This window comes from Leuciscus leuciscus (genome assembly GCF_965113295.1).
Source record: "Leuciscus leuciscus genome assembly, chromosome: 17".
NCBI classification, from domain to species: Eukaryota; Metazoa; Chordata; class Actinopteri; order Cypriniformes; family Leuciscidae; genus Leuciscus; species Leuciscus leuciscus.
Genome location: NC_138741.1, coordinates 6,614,920 through 6,629,519, shown reverse-complemented (window position 1 = coordinate 6,629,519; position 14,600 = coordinate 6,614,920). Strand labels below are relative to the sequence as shown.

The following is a 14,600-nucleotide window of genomic DNA, read 5'->3' as shown; positions in this document are numbered from 1 at the left end:
GTTCTGTGGGCATCTTTGCACATTTACCACAAGTACACCTTTTACATAAAGTAACATTGTAAAAGAAATTGTAGCACGTCAACTTACTGTATCAGTAGAAAAGCAATAGTTATAGCTTACTGCATTCGGTGTCTGTCTGCTAACGTTACATTATAAAGCAGTTAAATGTTTCAAAATCAGTGTATAACTAGCTATTAACGTACATATTTTGGAGATTTAAACCGAATTTGACAAAACAAAGTCTGGGTTTGTTTACAGACAGTTTAAATTAGCGTTAACGTTAAATCTGAGTGCAGCATTGATGTAATGGTAATTATAATACTCTTACAATAACGCCGAAAGTAAGGAGGTGGTTGTTTGTCTCCTGTCGTCGGTGATTCGGGGTCTGAGTCCGGCTCGAACATATAAAGCCGGATAACATTTCCCTCAGCAATGTCCATCATTACAGGTGTTTTATTCACCTTACTTGTGAGCATCACCAAGCCACAGCATACATGACCCTAGTTACCTGTGGTTGGCCTGGCCGTGCGTCACTCAGAAAACAACAGGCCAATCGCGGCTCATGAAAATTAATTAGAAAGGCCAAAATCGACCTGTTCTTAGCAGAGCTCCTGAGAAAGGAAAAATATATTGTGATGGTTTTTGGTACTTATACTGCAAATATATATTCTTAAGGACATCAAAGCCTAAAATAAAACTTCAGAAAGGTGTACAATATGGGACCTTTAAACATATTTTTCAACATCAAGTATGTTTTGAAAGTTATATCATGAAGTTTTCTTGGGGTCATACAATTTGACTTATGAAATAATCTTATGTTGTATGGTTTTCTTCTACAATTACTTCATAAATATAATTTAGTAGCATAAAATCCCCCTTAAAAATACAAACTGTTAAATAAAAAACATTATTAAACTAAAATATAGTACATACATTGAAATAAAAAATCTTGATATATCTCATCATGAAATATGTTATTTATCCATTATTGTTTTTACTATTTTTATTCTTTTCAGGATATGAGGGCGTTCCTGAGTTCTTCAATGACCTCCTCAACCACATCATCGGCGTCCTCCAAGACCACGCCTCCAATGAGCCCTCAGCCCCGCCCCCGTCCGGCCAGCTGCCCGCTTTAGGAGTTCCTCCCCAGGAGTGCTGTGGCATGCTGGGTAAGGAGTCGGACAGCAGCCCCTGGATCGTGGAGGGGGACGGGGGTCTGAAAGGCCCTCGTCAGAGACTGGGCTGCAACACGGCCATGTCCCCCAACTTCCAACAGCACTGCGTGTCCACGATAGCCACTAAAGCCTCGTCGCAATGACTGTCCCGTCCCACGCCATCCTTCCCTGAACAAATTGTGAAGACAGAGTGAATAATATACAATAACAATAACTATTATACTGATAAAATATATCTGTAATCTAAAATAAACTATATTGGGAATCATAATGATGTTGATAAAGGGCATTGAATTCTATCTTCTATGCCTTTGCATATGTTTTTTTATTTTATTAATTAGATTATTATAATTTTTTTTAGTTTAACAACTCAGTACTGTAATGTGAACATTTGGGGAATCAAAATAGATCAGCATCTAAATCAGTTTTCACAGTGGATTAAGATTAAGTGAACACACTAGGCATGTTGGATATTTAAGCTGGACAAGGGTTCTGAAGGTTTTCTTTTGTTGCTGATGGAAAAGACTAACTGATATCAGTGTCTTTAATGACACTGAACACAAACACACCCAATAATCTAACAACCAGGACACCTAAAATGTCTTTGTGCTCTGTATTTAGTGGCAATCCTATATTGTGATGATCCACAGTGTATATCTTTGTGCAGCGTCTGCAAATCCGCTCCGTAAGCCGAATGAAGGCCCAGCGCGCAGCTCTTGTAGACCGTGTGCCACAGTGTTTGATCTTGTGACACTCCGTAATCTTTCCACAATGCTCCGGAAGACTTTCATCATCCTTCCATGAACATTGTGACACCTGACATTTTTCATGTGCATTTCAACACATCATATCACGAGGTGGTATATTAAGTGGGAGAAAAATCGAGTAATGAATTTCCAGGTGAACCGTGTCAAGTACAATTAAAGAGATAGTTCACCCCAAAAATGATCATCATCGGAAGTTGTTCCAATCATGTATGAGTTTCTTTTTTCTGCTGAACCAAAAAGAAGATATTTTGAAGAATGTTGGTAATTTTTACTACTATGGAAGTCAATGGCTACAATTACAATGGTTACCAACATTCTTTAAAACATCTTTTTGGAACAACATGAGGGTGAGTAAATGACAATTTCATTTTTGGGTGAACGATCCCTTTAATGTTTTTATTTTACTTTTTATATAGTTTTGTGAAAGACCCCGAAGAGGCTAAAATTCTACTATTCTTTTAAAAATTCTTCTAAATTCTGTTGTTTGTCAGTGTCAAGTTTGGTTGGACGGTTGCAAGTGGAGATATTGACATTCCCTGTGTGTGTGAGAGAGAGAGAGTGAGATGTTTTTTTTTAGCAGACAGTCCTTTAAAAGTTCTAATGTTTTGTACATGATCCAGTTGTGAAAGTCATATGTATGACTAGGCTTCAGATTAGTACACACCCTTGAAATATTGGAACAAACTGTATAAGATGGATGTTCATGTATATGTGTGTTTTGGGAGTATTTTTTTCTCGTTCAAATTGCAAGAAAGGATACATCTCTTCCACAAAGGGTTAAACACTTTGATTCTTGGTTACCATTCCTGGGTTAAAAGGAAAATGAACAGATTTGTACAATTTTGTTCATATTCCTCCGTTAAAAAATGGAATAGCTTGTTTGAAAAATCACTAATGAATACAAAGTATTTGTTTTATACATGATGTCGTTAGCAGAACATTTCATTTGGTTGCTGATTAAAATCAGACTGTATGTTAACTGCCATGAGGTGTGTTCCAAAATGTGTTTAGCACTAATTAATATGTCATTAAAACCATCTGAACAATTTTTACATTAATTCAAATGTAATAAAGCCAAAACATGATTTGCAGCACTTGTTTGCATATACTGTAATGAAACCCTTAGACATTGCAATTACAAAAAATATTTGTTGCTAACAGTAGATTAGAAAAGTTTGTCTTATTTGTATTCATGTTTATGAAAGAAATCTCGCCCACTTAGTGCTCGTAAAGTGACTTGGATAACTCCTACACATTTGAAGACTAACAGAAAGCAGCTTGTTTTTGTTCACTGTGAGAGGAATGAATGTGCGGAGATATTTGACACGTCTTAATGTGGTAAACAAGAGCGGTGCAAATGGACTACTGTCGTCATCATCTGCTCCCATTCTGTTCAGTTTATATAAAGTGAACATTTAGCACCTTATGTTAATGCATTTCTTGTTCTGAAGGGGTCCATTTTTTTAATGTAACATTTAAGAGTGATATTTTCATAGGTGTACCAAACTGTGTTTAAGATCTTTTTCTATAATAACTCCCTCCATTGTTATGGAATTCAAATTGAATGGTCATTGTCATTTAAATGCCATTTTTAAAGAATGTGAGCCATGTCGACTTCAACAAGAACTAGCTGGGTTTTTAGGACGTGTAGTCTCTTGCTTGCTTATATCAAGAGAGTTGGAATATGTTTATATGTCTAATGAGGAGTTGTTCAGATTAAGGTTGTGTTTTGTATAACCGAAAGTCCTACGAGAGGTAGAGAGAATGACAGCCTTCAACACAGCTTTACCTTTTGTCTCTGTACTTTTGCCTTCATTGTGCTATCAAATAGAAAAACTCCTCACCTACTAAATTTTCTGTCTCTATCATTATTTATCGACATCGTCAAAGGTTTCGGGTCTCATTTAAGATTTTAGGCCACTTTATTTGCATATTCATACACTAGGGTCATAACCCATCAAGACCATGGGTCAACATTTCTGGTTACTTCAGTGTCACAATTATGCTATTCATATTATTCACATGTGTCCATATGCTAGAAGTGACCAATTATTACGTTTTTAGCCCATTTACTCACCTTCATGTTGCTCCACAGGCCTACATGTTTGAATTGCTTTATAGTACCATGGGACACAAGTGTAATGGATGTTGAGTCCATCTTGCTGTTTTTTCAACTGAAAAATTTGTCTGGAGAAGAAAAAAAAAATTATATGTTAGGGTTATTATAGCCTAGTTAACTGAAGCAAAATAAAAAACATTTTCGTTACTTGAAATAAAATATTAAAAACTAAATTGATTTTAGCTAGTTGCTAAGACACGTTTCATATTTTCATTAAGTTTAACACGGTGTACTAAAATGACTAAAACTTAAAAAGTAGACTGTCATTCGATATTATAGGGTTAAAAAATATCCAGTCCCGTTTTTTGTAAACTCATTAAGGTCATTAAGAGTTCAGGCCTTACAGAGTTGAACTAGTGTAGTAGGCCCACGACAAAAGCTATTAAACTGCCGTTTGTGCTAAATGAGCAGGCCTGGCCATACACTAGTTTCTTAGACCCCTTTCGCCATCCTTCTCTAGCTCGCCATTGGTCCTCACATTTTAATTCAACTCATCCTCACGACGCGATTGGCCACACTTTCTGTCAATCACAACCGCCGTTCGTGATTGGCCGGTCCCAGTTAACTAATGCTAAAAATCCATGTTCTCAGGTTTGACATGTCACTAGAGCAAAGCCACAGTCTGGTCAGAAGTAGAGAGAGTAGCTTCTAGCCTCGCACATGTCACAAGTAGTACACGCCAGACTTTACAGCGTCAGAACAAAACAAAGCACTTGCCCTAACATTATGCAAACAGCCTAAAGTTATGCACTTTACTTGAATTGAAATATGTCGTCGATTGGTTTGTCTTTGGCCGGACGAAGCTTCGCTGACAGCGGACTGAGCGGATAAACGGGACTGAATGTGACGGCTCGACGCGTCGGTGAATGAAGAAGCATCGCTTCTAAGCAAAACACGTCCGAACATGGCTGACAGAACAGCTCCGAACTGTCATCTGCGACTCGAGTGGGTTTACGGCTACCGGGGACACCAGTGCCGCAACAACCTGTACTACACGGCCGCCAAGGAGATCGTGTACTTTGTCGCCGGCGTCGGAGTTGTGTACAACACACGGGAACACAAGCAGAAATTTTATTTGGGACATAACGATGACATAATCAGGTAGGCACATTCACGTGGATGTTTTGAAGGAAATTCATACAAATGCACGCCAACTACCACACTTAAAGTAGTGAACTCAACGGTGCCGATGCATTCAAGCCAGTGTCAGGCTTGAGACATTGCTGTTTATATTTATATTTAATGGCAAGATCGAGTAAGTGTAGAGAGATGGAGGTGGAGGTTGTTCCTCTGAGGCGCTGTCCAACACGCCAGGCTCCTGAAGGTGATCTCCGTCACGCTCAGCGATCACGCGATCACCTTCACGAGGCTCGCGTGCTGGACAGCGCCTCAGCGGAGCAACTTACGGGACTTGCATTTTGTCAACGCTATTTTTTTATTTGTTGGTCTGTGTAAATATATACGCCAGGCGTACGTTGCGTCGCGTCTCACTGTTTTGCTGGCAAGTTAAAAGTAGTTTAACTTTGAAAAAACGCGTCTGGAGACATCCGCGTTTTCTATCATTTAGTTGCTCTCGGTCTGGCTGTTTATAAGTCTTATATTAGTCACGATAAGCTATTTTAAATTCTAAAGGTACGATAACATTTACCGTTTTCGGGAGCGAAATTCAGTCATTTCAAAAGGAATGAACGCTAACGGAAATTTCTTTTTACAGACTGTGATGACGCGATTTAACGGTCATCAGCGTCGTAAATCCTGCAATTTTTTTAATTTTTTTTATTAAAATAAATTATGTACATTTATAACACTATTATACTTTGTATCGTATTACCTTTGCATACAAAAATAAAATAAACTAGTTAACGCTGCTGTTAGGTTGTTTTTAATAGCCTACAGCGCTGTGGGAGTGACGGTAAAATTTACATCTTTAATTCTCTCTTCTGACCGTTATCAATCTCTCTATTTTTCCCTAATTTTGAAAGTTGTGATAACACTATTGTGGAGTTTTTCTTTTGCTATTTGAGCAAATTGGAACACAAAAAATATATATTTAATGTAGTCTCTCATTCACCGCTATAGAAGTTTACCCAACTATGACGACTTCCGCTTCTGAGAAACCCGGAAATGTGAAAAGGGTCAATACTTTTGCATATACTGTTGAATTTTTTTCTCAAACATACACACATTCCTTATTCACATTTCTGAGGGGCCTGTACAGAAGAGTTTGTGAACACGCTACTTGAAATGGAATTGACCCGCAGTTCCAAGAGTGATCATATTTACTATAACAGCACTGTGCAGGGAGTGCAAAATGGAAATCCCAGAGTGGATCTTGAAGAGCGATTGAAGAACACTGAGGTCTGTCTCTCCACCCCACTCATATACGAAGTTACAGTCGGCTTTCACTCTGTACTTTGCCATGCTTCTGTTCTGATCTCATGGAAAACTTAACTATTTTATGAGATGGCAATTTCGAATGAATTGACATTGTACGAAAAATGTACGATTTTTATTAAAAAGTAGGAATGAAGGTCCACCCCTAACCCCACATCTAAAGGCCCGTTCACACCAAGAACAATAACTGTAAAGATAGCCAGCTCGAGGATGGATTCTGATTGGCTGTCAATGTTTTTATCATTCATCAGCTGGAAAACATCTCTAAAAGAGATCCCAACATTATCGTTCCTCTGTGCCGCTATATAGCTTTGGTGTGAACTGCTATTCTTTTATATTTAGAATGATTTTTAGAACTATATCTTTACCGTTATCGTTATAGTTATCGTCCTTGGTGTGAACGGGCCTTAAGCTGTCACTGGAGCATAAGCAGAGCGTCCAAAAATGTACAAATGAGAAACAAATTCATACAAATTTGCCAAAACATAAAATACAGTAGTTACAAATTGCCATGAAATTGTGTTGTCTATTTGGTACACAACTGCTCATGTGAATTGCTATTTATTTAATATCATTTATTAATGTAACTATAATTTGTTACTGTAAATACAAATTATAAATATCTACAAGACCTGTTTAGCTTTGTAGGTTAGCTTTAATTCATTAGCTAATTTAATATTATCCAAGAATCTTAACAACTAATTGTCGTGAAATGACCTCTATCTGAAGTCATGATATTGATGTATGTTCTCTTAAATTATAAATAATGATCATCCAAGGTTTATCCACGTTTAACCTTAATAGTAACTCAGTTATTTATAGCTGTATTCATACGCATCATGTCAAGGTGCTTTCAGCTGATGGTGAAGACATTATGATTCAGTCACATGATCATCAAGGTTATGGCATCCTACAGGAGTGTATGTGTGTGTGTGTGTGTGTTTGTGTGTTGTACGTGTGTGGTGTTTTAGTGAGAGCTTGAGGGGGTGGCGTTCTGCTTCGCCGCCGGTCATCTGCCTCAATTCTCTATTATTAATTAGGTGAGAGAGTAACTGACCTTGGCTACCTTGCATTTGTGTGAATGCGTGAATGGTTTGGTGAACACATCTGTGTGCATGTGCTGCATAAAAATGTATAAAAAGAAACATGATCACATTGCAATGTTCTCAGACTTATAAAATTGGTTCAAATGCCAAATATGTGACCAGGCACATGCATTTACTACCTCCTTGTATGTCCCCGGTGTGCATTTTTGTGTCAAATGTCTCATAGGGACTCATCCATCTCTGGTTACTTCAGTATTAGAATGTGACCCAATGCCTGACTTTCTGGGTGGCTGTATTTGCTATTCATGCATATCAGATGTGTCCATATGCCAGTAGTGCCCTATTATTAAGTCATCAGCACAGGTATCTTAATACATAGAAGTCATAAGTGATTCATATGCCAAGCATACAAATACAGGATTATTCATACATTCAGTTCAAGACAAATGGATCAACAGAGACTGAGAGAAAGATATTAAAAGATATTAAAACATAGAGGATGCCAAAAGCAGCAATAACTCTATAACTCTATAATGCCATCAGCATACTCTGTTCTAGTGAAGAAAATGAATAAGGCAAAGAAGGGAATTACTATGAAAAAGACAATCTAGAAATATGAAACCTTTTCTTATAGTGTTATGCGTGTAGAATATATTCTGGTCATATTCCTTTAACGAAAGAAAAAAAAAGTAATAAAGATTTTTTTTTTTTTTTTATTACATTATTTTCATAGTAATTCAGCAAATATTCTCCCATTTTTAAGACTGATGCATCCTGATGTTATCTTTTTGAGTTTACTTGCATTTTGTATCTGAACACACATTTGTAAAAACAAAAAATGTAATATTGAAATATTAAATATTGAAAAAAAAAAACAATTATGAAAATTTTCAAATTAGGATATTATTTATTGTAAAGTATTTATACTTGTGTTGTACTCTTTTTTAATAAAGAATAATAAAAAATTCCTAGTCAAGGGGATCCTCTGCATTATAATGATTACTATATTTGAATAAAAATTATAATCTAATGTGAATCATCATGTTTCATCCAGACGCAATAAGTCTTCCAATATTCTGATACAATATACAAAAACACCTCAGATCAGGTTTCTAAGTAGAAATATTATACATCGTTCAAATGCCAGATCAATTACAGGTATTTCTTGTATTGGCTGTTGACATGGGGTCGGTAGTTGATGGTGGAGTTGGTTTGTATCCTCTGTTATTTGCCCTTGAGTGGAATGCTCAGTGGGAGGTGGAGGATGGAGCCCAGAGCTGAGCTACAGATGTTGAACAGCAGCTTGCGTGTGTGTGTGTGTGTGTGTGTGTGTGTGTGTGTGTGTGTGTGTGTGTGTGTGTGTGTGCGAGAGAGAAAGAGAATGTGAGACCCTCTCATACCTAACAGACGTGATTCTGTTTATATCGTACTGTGAGTTGGTCTAAATCAACTCCATTAAGCAAGCTGTGCGATCATGCTGTTCTGTGCTGAAAACTGCTGATATATGTCCCCATTTTTGTAAACGTTACATGACAACATTCACCCATGTAAGCTCTAACATAAATGCATAAAATATTGAACTTTGAGCTGAAACAAGCATATCTCCAAATTTAAACGCATATTTTAACATTTAAAGGAACAGTTTAAAAGTTATTTACTCAGCCTTGTCATTCCAAACCCTTAAGATATTCTTTCTTTCATGGATCGATGTAGTTAATATGCAGAATGTCCTTGCTGGGGGTGGTGTGACAAAATATATTAGTGTATCGATAGAGATCTTGGTACATTGTGTTGTGGGATGTAATATATCCATGCAGTGCAGGACTGCTGGTTACTGACACGTTAGAGCAGTAAAGATGCATGCATGAATGAGAAAAATAAAGCACGAGACATGCTTGATGTTGAAGAGGTATTAAGGTAGGATCACTTAACATTTACCGTTGTTTAGCACATTTTTGCAAGCAAAGTCATTTCAATCGGGCAAAAGATTTCCCCACGCAGATTTCGCAACGGTTCAAGTCAGTCGAATTTGCCGTGTTGACCAACAGAAAGATGCTTGGTTTGAAAGTGACACCATGCGATATTGAATTCAGTTCTCTTTTGCACCTTATTAAACTTGAATGGTCAAATATACAAATATACATTTTTGTAAAGGATAACTATAATGTATGGCGGAATAGCACTTGGGAGCACTTCAGCTCGGCACAGTAAAAAGTCACGCCTGAAAAATCCTCTCCCTCTCACTTCTGTCATTAGAACCAAATTGACTTTTTACTGCGCCGAGTCGAAGTGCTCCCAAGTGCTATTTCGCCATACATTATAGTTATCCTTTTTACCCTTTAAAAGTATAAAAACGTGCATAGACTAATTTATTGAGCCATTTATTGGCCCTTTTTGTCCTTTTAGAGCTCAACAGCTCCAGTCCCCATTCACTTTCTTTGTATGGAAAAGAGCAGCCAGGACATTCTCTTTTATCTCCTTACATGTTCTTCAGAAGGAAGATAGTCATACGAGTTTGAAACAACATTAGTGTGAGTAAATTATTACAGAATTTTATGGCTTGAAACAATGTCTTGAAACATTTATTTTATACCTTAGATAATAAAACAGCACATGATATGATGGTTTAGCTTAACCATGTCCGATATACATGAAAATCACGTTTTTAGCCCAGAAATGTCTGCATGTGAGCATAGACGAGTCCCACGGATAGGTGCATGCTGGTCACGCTCCTGTCCTGAGGCTGTATGCTCTCAGACATTCGTTTGTTTACTACAGGTGTTCAAAAATTGATGGGGGCGGATAGAGACTGGACACGTCGGGCATCTGAGCGAGAATGACTGGAAATGTCTGCCGACCTGCTGCTTTGTATCCATCCGTCCTTCTTTCATGTGACTAGACCAGTGAATGTCTATCAAGTGGATAACTCTGTTGTGAATATTTATGTGCATGTCCCTTTAAAAGGTTTATGTGCGGGATATTTGTGAGGCTGAATACCACAAAATGATTTTTTTCTTACTGAGATGAGGATTTGGTGACTTCAGCAACATTTGCAGTGCCAGCGTTCACGTATGAGTGTGTGTGACTGACTGACATGATTGCTCAGGGGGAGGGGTGGACATTGTGTCGCGTTTAAACCACGTGATATTATCAGATAGAAGCCCCCCCCTCTCTCTCGGTCATGCTCGAGTCCATCTGTAAGCCATGTGCACTCATATGCACTCATTTCTAATGTAATCCTTAATCTGCGCTGCCTTCTGATGCTCTTACTCTAATAGTATCAATGAGTGTAACTGTTTGAATGTGTGTGCTGGTGTGCGCGGCGCTGTGTGTTTGTGGTCTGGGTTGTCAGTCATGTGCGCACAATGCACGAATGCCAGGGTTTGGGTTAGATTGTGATCCCTGTGTATGTGTGTTGAATTTGAAGCTTCAGTTGCCACCGAGATTAAATATAGCTAGGGGTTTTATACCTTCAATATAAGCCCCTCTGGACGCACTCCGCTTGTTAGCTTTTTGTCAACGGCCTTGGCAGCTCTCCACCTAACGTGATTGAACTATTGCTTTACAGAGTAAAACCTCCTCTAGAGGCAGAAATCACTGCCCACTGAAATACTGTCAGACAGTTGTAAGACTCTCATATAGTAGGGATGGAATGGATGGTATTTCTGTCACTAGTTTTAGCAGGTTTTAGATCCAGGATTGATCCTTAAAAGCAGGGTAGGTGATTTGTTCTGGAAATATTTTTTGTAATGATGGTTGAAAGTCTCTTCACATCCTAAGTTAACTAAGTTAAGTGGTCTAAATGTGTTTATATATGTGTATATATATCGTCTGTGGAAGGCGTAGGACCATAAAATGTTTGTCCGATCATTGAATTCAGTCCGAATGCAATGATACAATGTCCTATCTGCCTATCAACGTATGTATTTCCATACCTCCGTGCACCTGTTCGCGCAGACATCACACGTCATCCGTGTGTTTCATGCTGTGCAGAGTTAGACAGACGTCAGTCACCGAGCACCACAACCGAAACAGCAGCCGTCTTTTACAGTTCCTCCTGAAGCAAAACAACGAGCATATGCTGAGTTCACGCCATAACTACTGTAATTTGGAAGAGATGGAAACCTGTGATGTCACACTTGGAGCAGTTCTTGACTCAATTTTATGCGTTCTGAGAAAAAAAGTCAGAATTGTGAGATAAAAAGTCTGTTACCTTTTTATAAAAAAAAAATTGTGGCAGAAACAAGCTTCCATAAGTATCTAATCAAAAGTAAAATAGTATAAAACATGATCAAAAGTGAGATTAAAGACATTAATTATAATTTCGATTTCAAGTAAATGTTGCTTTTTATTAATCAAGGAATCCTGAACAAATATTAAGCATTTTCAACATTGATAATAAGAAATGTTTCTTGAGCATTTGACACTGATGATTGGAGTAATAGCTGTTGAAAATTCAGCTTTGCCATCACAGGAATAAATGACATTTTGGAATATAAACTTCTTTTAAATTTAAATATTAATTTCACAATATTCCTCTTTTTACTGTATTTTGATCAAATAAATGCAGCCTGAGTGAGCATAAGATAGGCTATTCTTTCAAAAATATATAAAAAAACCTTACCGACCCCAAACTTTTGAATTATAAGGTGTGTGTGTGTATACAGTATATATTTTTGCAGATTTGTAGAATTTGTAGATCTCAAAGTACAAATTCATGCGCTATTATTGCTAAGTTTGTGTGTGTGTCAGGATGAGTCCACACTTACTTTATGTTTGGGCATAATAATAAGCATGCTGCATATATGTTGACAAGATGCAGTCATGCGTGTTTGAGTCCATTAGAGTGACGCTAATGCTTGGAGACAGGCGTCCTGTTCCTAGCAGTTTCACAGCGATCAGCAAGGCTTCCCTCTTCCCAGCAATGGCAGGGAATCCCCACCCCTTCTATAGTAGTTCCAGCCAATGCTACAATCACCCTCTCATTCATTATCCCAAAGCGGCTTATCTGATACATCTACACACATCTAACAGTCTGACGTACTAACAAACACCAGCACATATAGGTTACCAGATAAATAGTCTCAGACTTTTGGCTGAATGTCTGATGCATAGGGCTTATGGCGTTCCACTTGAACACATTGCAATGTTTCCGTCAGTAGACTACCAAAGAAAAAGTAGAATTTATCTGGTCATGTGATGAGGGGAGCCACTACATGTTAGGCTAGCTAGTGATATGCCTGAAGTATTCATCTTATGTGAGGGAACATTTATTTTAAACATTTTCCAATAAGTAACGTCAATGAGATTTTTTTTTTTTTTTTTGTGCTAAGTGCAGTTTTAAGAAGCATTTAATATTTGTATTAACATATCCTGACACAATTGTAAGTATCCCAAAGTAATGTGAGACACATTAATGAATAATATTGAACATTAATATTCATTGAAAATTCACTAAGTGAAGTAAGTCAGAGCATTCCCATGTGCTCAAAAACCTGAGCGGGACAAGGGAGCATGTGTGGTACGTAATATAGGCCTATATATATATATATATATAATATTTAATATATAATTAATTAACTGTTTTCTATTTTTAAAATATAATTTATTGCTGTGATGGCAAAGCTGAATTTTCAGCATCATTACTCCAGTCCTCAGTGTTACATGATCCTTCAATCATCCTAATATGCTGATTTGGTCCTCAAAAATATTGCTTATTATTATGAATGCCCTGCTTAATATTTTTGTGGAACTCTTGATATACATATTTTTGTATTCTTTGATTAATTGAAAGTTCAAAAGAACATGGTTTAGTTGAAATCGGATTTTTTGTTAAGCTTAATCAACTTAATGCATCCCTGCTAAATGAAAGTATTAATTTCTTAAAAAAAAAAAAAAAAAATCTTACTGACCCTAAACTTTTGAATGGTCAATCTGCTATGTTGTTACTTATTACCAATTTCTTTTAAAGTTAGTGTTAAATAGTATTAAGTATAAATATTGTATTGTTTCTTATACAAATGGAAAGTTCAGACTCTAAATTGAAGCAAAGATATTAATATTCCATTGACCTTAGATGATAAATTCATAGTAATGCAGGACCTCAATTGGCTTTTTGCTTTATTAACCACCAAACAGGACCCTGGGAGTTTTTAAAGGGGTGGTTGATTATGATTTCACTTTTCTAACTTTAGTTAGTGTGTAATGTTGCTGTTTGAGCATAAACAACATCTGCAAAGTTACAATGCTCAAAGTTCAAAACAAAGGGAGATATTTGCTTTTAAAGAAATCACTTCTTAAAGGAACACTTCACCCATTTGCATTAAGCTTTGTATTGTTAGAAACCCACCCAGTCATATTTTTGAATGGTCATGCATTATTCCCTCATTTTCCCCTGAGACGGGAGAAACACGGATTTCAGTGTTGCAGTTCCTGCTTATAATGATGTAAAAATCTGCATTTTGCGTCATTCTAAGCAGGAAGTCCCATATCTTTGTAGAGGGGTTGAGACTACAAACACTCGTTCCTCATTTTTCCAGGGGGTGGGACCCACTCACGCTACAGATCTATTACAGATCAGTGGGTGGGACTTCACTTGCAGAAACTAAAAGCAATATCCGCCATCTTGTTTGGAAGCTAAGCTAACAGGCACTGTGGAGCCAGATGTGAAGTTACGACAATGGCGGAAGGTACTCAAATCAGATGTTCGTGGCTACCTTTATGAGCCGCAATATAGCGAAGAGCAGCTGAGGCTGATGGAGGAACAGGAGGCGCAGGGCTCCAGACTGCGACCAATTGGTCGCATTTTGCGACCATTTTTCCTGCCGGTGCGACCAAATATTTATTTAGGTCGCGCTGGCGCGACCACAACGTCGCCGAGCAGCAAATCCAAACAAAATGAAAGCGGAACGAAAATGCGCTACTCCTTTATGCTTCACGGACTGTTTATTAGTTTGGACCAATAATAGACAGCGCAGCGCTCCCATAGACAGTAGAGCGCTCCGAACTTGCCAGTCGCGGGCCGATCTCGATCACGCGACACTGTTACTAGGAGATCCAGTGAAGAAATCCATTGAATTCGCCTCAGAATTAATAACAT

General features: G+C 37.6%; 2 protein-coding genes across 3 annotated transcripts in view; both read left to right on the top strand.

Annotated features, from left to right (window-relative positions):
* itpk1b (inositol-tetrakisphosphate 1-kinase b) overlaps nucleotides 1-3,033 on the top strand; it is a 49,498-nt gene extending 46,465 nt beyond the window's left edge. Inside the window, exon 11 of the mRNA XM_082143847.1 lies at nucleotides 1,017-3,033. Within this exon, the coding sequence (XP_081999973.1) occupies nucleotides 1,017-1,318 (302 nt within the window). The 3' untranslated portion in view covers nucleotides 1,319-3,033. The remainder of the gene's footprint in view (nucleotides 1-1,016) is intronic.
* Nucleotides 3,034-3,917: 884 nt separating this feature from the next.
* eml5 (EMAP like 5) overlaps nucleotides 3,918-14,600 on the top strand; it is a 118,530-nt gene continuing 107,847 nt past the window's right edge. For both annotated transcript variants that reach the window (XR_014199321.1, XM_082143714.1), the window contains exon 1: nucleotides 3,918-5,162. Coding sequence is in view for 1 of the 2 variants with exons in the window: in XM_082143714.1 (XP_081999840.1) it covers nucleotides 4,966-5,162 (197 nt within the window). In the remaining variant the exon portion in view is untranslated. The remainder of the gene's footprint in view (nucleotides 5,163-14,600) is intronic.